Here is a 5194-nt window from a genome sequence, read left to right as displayed (position 1 = left end):
TGTGTGTGTGTGTGGAGAAGAAAAAGAGAGAGAGAGAGAGAGAGAGAGAGGAAGAGCGTTACCTGCTCCTTGCTTGAGGGCGCCGAAAAACTCAGATCTGAGATCTGAGTTTTTGGGCGCGCTCGGTTATTTTTTTAGCCCAGCCGGCGTCGCTATGAGCGTCGCAAATTTCTTTGTAAATTTGCGACGCTCATAGCGACGCCGGGAATTTTTTTTTGAGCGTCACTGTGTGAGCGTCGCTAATATGAATAGCCTCTTGTAGTGAGCGCTAGCACTTTCTGGCAGAAGAGGCAGCAGAAGCACCTTGCTCAACCAACTTCTCAGAAGAACCCAAGAGGCCTAGCGTTTTTGCTTCACAAGCGTAAAGCTAGCGTTTTGGATTAGATCAGCCCTGGCGTGCTGGTGCACAGTAGATGAATCCCGGCGCCATCAATACACAACATATCAGCCTAGCGTTTTGCATTTGCAGAACAACCGGCTGACAGATTGCAGATTTTCAGCCCTATTGTTTTTGCATCTGCATCACACCCTAGCGTTTCGCAGATTCTCCGCGACGGAACCTCAAGAAACCTCAGCGTTTTCAATTTTCAGCCCTTAGACATCGTAGATCAAGCCTTGAACCTCGCAGATCTCACCTTCCCGTAGCAGTTCCTCGCCGCACGGTCAAATTCCGTACAATTCAGCCCGTAAAACATAGATTTTAGCATCTGCATTTTCAGCGCGTCGTCATCGCATAGTCGCCATCGACATCGTCATTGACATAGAGTCAGAATTCAGCAGATAGAAGATTTGCATATTTTAGCCGTTAGCATTTTCAGATTTCAGCGCGTCTCCTCGTCATCCTCATCGTCGTCGACACCGTCAGCAAGTCCAAGCATTGTAGAGATTTGTGCAATCATAAGTAGACCGCTCTCGCCATAGAGAGTGGGGCCTTCGAAGGAGGGTTTGACAACATTCTGGTGTCGTATTCTCTTCTCTCTCTATCTCTCAGTTTCAGTACCTCCATTCACAGTGTCCATTGACTTTGTTTGTGTCCATTGCACTCTCTCATTAAAGGAACGGAAGGCTCTCCCTTTCGTAAGTAAAAGGAACCTTGAGCACAGTTCGGAGCACTCATCTTGAGCAAAGTTCAAACATTCATTCCGCTGCACCTTACACTGCAGCCCACGAACACCCTCTTTGCCCTAATCCAGTTCTTGCTCGATTCACATTGTTGATAACATGTATAATACACTAAATCTACTGCTAAAGATTAACAGGTGTGAGTTAGCACATATTTGCAATCTCAGAGGACTCGTGAGACCGAACGCTGTAGCCCACGAACACCCTCTTTGCCCTAATCCAGTTCATGCTCGATTCACATTGTTGATAACATGTATAATACACTAAATCTACTGCTAAAGATTAACAGGTGTGAGTTAGCACATATTTGCAATCTCAGCGGACTCGTGAGACCGAACGTCCCCTTGCATCTGGTGATGAGAAGTGCATGCACAGCTCTTGAGTGTCCGAGGTGGTGAGGGTGCCTGGGTTTGCATGCCACATCAAATTCACTACCTTGTACTTTTGCCTTGGGCGTGCAGTTTGGATGCCCCCTATAATTTGATTGGGAGAAATTGGCTCGACCCATTTGACCGGAACGGGTCCTCCAGCCAAGTACTAATTTTTTTTAATACAATGCTCGTAGAGAGAAGGAAACTGTTGCCGAGTAGACTTGTCAAATAGCAATGCTACTCTACTAATACTTTCAAAAAGGTCGGGTTTAAGTTGATATGAGGGTGAAGTCTAGGATGCAAATTGCAGTTCAATGAAATGGCAAGTAAAGCACGTAGTCTTGTTCTTTATGTTTTCCACCACAACATTCAATTCAAGAGACAACCGCGTGCAGTTCTAATGAATGGCCTCCAGAGTCCAAAGCCTTTCAAGCACAGACAGCACAAGCGGCATCAGCGCCAGTGCCAGACACCTGTCCCAGCAACACCCCCTCCGCCCTCGTCCATGTACAACTCGCCCTCTCACCTCTCTCTCTCTCTCTCTCTCTCCCTCCCTCGCCCCTTAGCCTCTCGCTGATCTCTCACCTTGGCCTTCTATTGCTTAGACAACCACGTGCGGCTCCAATGAAGGTCCTCCAGCCTTTTAGGCGTCGACAATCTTCGTCCTGCAGGCCTCGGCCTTCTCTCGCCTTTCGTGCTTGATCATCACAGTAACGCTGATGATGATCAACACCTTTTCTTTACAGAGATCATTTGCACCATCCTTAAGGAATAGCCTTCCACCATCCTTAATCAAGGTTGCGAGACCCACCAGCTTTGTGGCCACAAGTCTACGGTAGAAGCATTAAGGTTTGCTTTGCTACACAAGATTTCTATAGACTTGTTAAAAAAAGGACACACTGATAAAATGTCAAGCCTTAGGCCCGTAAGTAGTCCCGTAAGAAACGTGGCTTCGCCCTCCTGCATCTTCACTATCAATAAGAATACTGCAACGATCTATTATAATGCTTCCCACGGCGTCAAAGATTTTACCGACAATGGGTTTTCCTTGGGAGGTAAGTTCGATGGCCTCGTTGACGGTAGCGATGGTGCCGGAGCATCTGGATTGGCAGTGGACGGCAGAGTCAATGCTAGTGGTGAGCTCGTCCATGAGGGTGCCGCCGGCCACACTAGCAGTAACGGCATCCAACTAGCATCTAGCCGGCGCCGGCCAGCACCACCCTCGTCGCCCTTGATGCTACCTTCATGCTTGTGTCGCCCCCTTCTTTGTCTTTGGCTATGTATTGCACGGCCCCGACGGTATGCCACAACCTCCGCGGTTCGTGTGCCACCTGCACCATCTTCTCGGCAAACTCCATCTGCGTCTTCTTGACCGCTTTGCTGGCTTTTTTTTCAAATTTAACGAATCACTCTGGGTGATGCTGGTGAGCTACCTGGTGGCTAGCGAATCAGCCAGAACTGTGGCAGCCTACACATCCACCTTCTGGTTTGTTTGAATGCTGGAACGGAGGCAACTGGTAAGTTCGATTCGACACCCAAAGAGCCAAAAAAACGACCTTTGGCTCACCAAGTACCAAGTAACTAGTCTTGCTCAGTTCCTTGGTGGATGTTCCTATAGAACATAGAAGGATATAGTGAGGTTCATATCAAGCATCTAGCATTGAAGTAAACAAGTACAAAGTGCATTGAATTTAAAAAAAAAAAGAATTGCATATATGATTATTGATTACCTTTGTAGAGCTCTCTTCAAAATGGTCTAATTTCACGGCATTGGTGAATTTTCATAAAAGAATTGCTTGTGTATTTATTACTATAAATCAAGCGTAATCAATTTTCTCTTATTTCTTATAGAACCTGAGAGAGAGAGAGAGAGAGAGAGAGAGAGAGAGAGAGAGAGAGTTATGTGTTATCAGAGTTGGAGGGAGCAACGAGTCTTGGATGTTGATCACAAAACCTAGTGCAAAACATATCTGAGGAGAAAAACGTTAGGATAAAGGGTTGTCCTCGTGCTACAAAACGATTATGTGGAGGAGAACTTTGGGCTGCAATATATAAGATGCATTTCCAAACAAGGACCTATGTAGATTCACATAAACCACCTAGGAATAAAGAAAGAGTACAGAGTGCATTGAGTACTATAGTACATGACTTGCCGAATTGTAGTAAAAGAAATACCTGTCTATTTGATATATATTTTTGATGATCAAGATTAAGAATGCACTAGTGAGGAAAACATGTGGCTAAACTAAACTTAAGGAAGCATTGACAAACTCAAAAAATACATTAGCAGATTATAAAAATTGAACTGCACTACCAACTTGGTAATCGTATATGGGTGTCGTCCAATTGTGCAAGCCATAGGGCAATGTTTGAATCAAGCTACATAAAAGTGATATGAATAGTTAAACATTTTATCTTGTAGTTAGGCACAAAGTGAAAATGCTAAATATATAGTGCACGTCATGCAGAAGTGCCATACAAGGTATGGTGGAGAGTTGACACTGTGCTCTATCCAAAAATTATAAGAAACAAAAGTCATGCCATTGCCGACAGGATTTATGTTTTGGGCCAAGCAAACACATAGGCATGGGGAATTGGATGCAGATAACGAACCTTGTGGTGTTTTCAAGCTGGACTTGTGGTTGTGCACTCCAAACGTCCACTGTTGCGAATACAAAAGATGCATGACATACATTAAACTTAAAGAGAAGCAGATCTAACTTTATGTTCTACATCATGGACGGTGTAGGGTTTATTTTAATATTGAATTCTCTGTTAATAAGCTCTAGTGCAATCACTACAATGTTGGAATTAGGGTTGCAGAGAAACACACACAGCTTGGAGAAGACGAAGGAAGCTCAAGGCACACAATAGAGAATGTGTTACTTAGTGTGCAATGGAAAGATAGATAGCCCTAGAGTGATGGGCGTATATACAATGCACGGGGGAAAAAACCTCCTAAAGAGGGAAAAAATGCCCCGACGGTCCTAGTGTGTTCACACACATCACTACCACATGTATATGGTAACAAATCCCCCCTGGAGTGATGCGGTGAACGAGAGCTGGCACATGAGTAAAGGGAAGTGCCATGCCCTGAGGACAGGATCAGTCCACAAAGGGGAGTAAGCCCAAAGCTTTGCGGAAAGCTTCAAGCTTCTCACGAGACAATGCCTTTGTGAAAAGATCTGCAAGGTTGTCCTGTGTTGGCACATAAGCCAAGCTGATCTCTCCTGCTGAGAGTCTCTCCCTGACATAGTGGTAATGCACCTCAATGTGCTTTGTGCGAGCATGAAAAACTGGGTTCCTCGCAACTGCCAATGCGCTCTGACTGTCAGTGTAGATAGTGTTGGCAGTGTCCTGTCCAACACCCAAGTCAGCCATAAGGCGTCTGAGCCATACACACTCAACCGTAGCTGTGAAGACTGCCCTGTACTCAGCCTCACAACTCGAAGTGGCCACAGTAGGTTGCTTCTTGCTCAACCATGATATACATGAACTGCCAAGCATGAAACAAAAACCACTTGTGGACACTCGCGTGTCAAAACAACCAGCCCAATCTGAGTCCGAAAAAGCATGTAAGTCTGGCGGCAATGATCCCCCCTTGGGATAAAACAAGCCAAGATGTAAAGTGCCACTAAGGTAGCGGAAAATCCTCTTGACAGCCTGCCAATGCTTAGACCCTGGGCTATGCATAAATCTGC

The 5194-nt window shown here is 45.5% G+C and overlaps 1 protein-coding gene across 1 annotated transcript; it reads left to right on the top strand.

Annotated features, from left to right (window-relative positions):
* Positions 1–2400: 2400 nt before the first annotated feature.
* LOC147433011 (uncharacterized) lies at positions 2401–2865 on the top strand. Its single transcript, XM_086491733.1, has one exon. The coding sequence runs from the start codon at positions 2401–2403 to the stop codon at positions 2863–2865; it is 465 nt and encodes a 154-aa protein (XP_086347859.1).
* The last annotated feature ends 2329 nt before the right edge of the window (positions 2866–5194 follow it).

This window comes from Adiantum capillus-veneris, chromosome 20 (genome assembly GCF_014529385.1).
Source record: "Adiantum capillus-veneris isolate H3 chromosome 20, ASM1452938v2, whole genome shotgun sequence".
NCBI classification, from domain to species: Eukaryota; Viridiplantae; Streptophyta; class Polypodiopsida; order Polypodiales; family Pteridaceae; genus Adiantum; species Adiantum capillus-veneris.
This window is presented reverse-complemented; position numbering and strand designations above follow the sequence as displayed.

What these genes read in the sequence shown, in the direction of transcription:
- LOC147433011 (XM_086491733.1), top strand. Translation starts at nt 2,401, where the DNA reads ATGTCAAGCCTTAGGCCCGTAAGTAGTCCCGTAAGAAACGTGGCTTCG.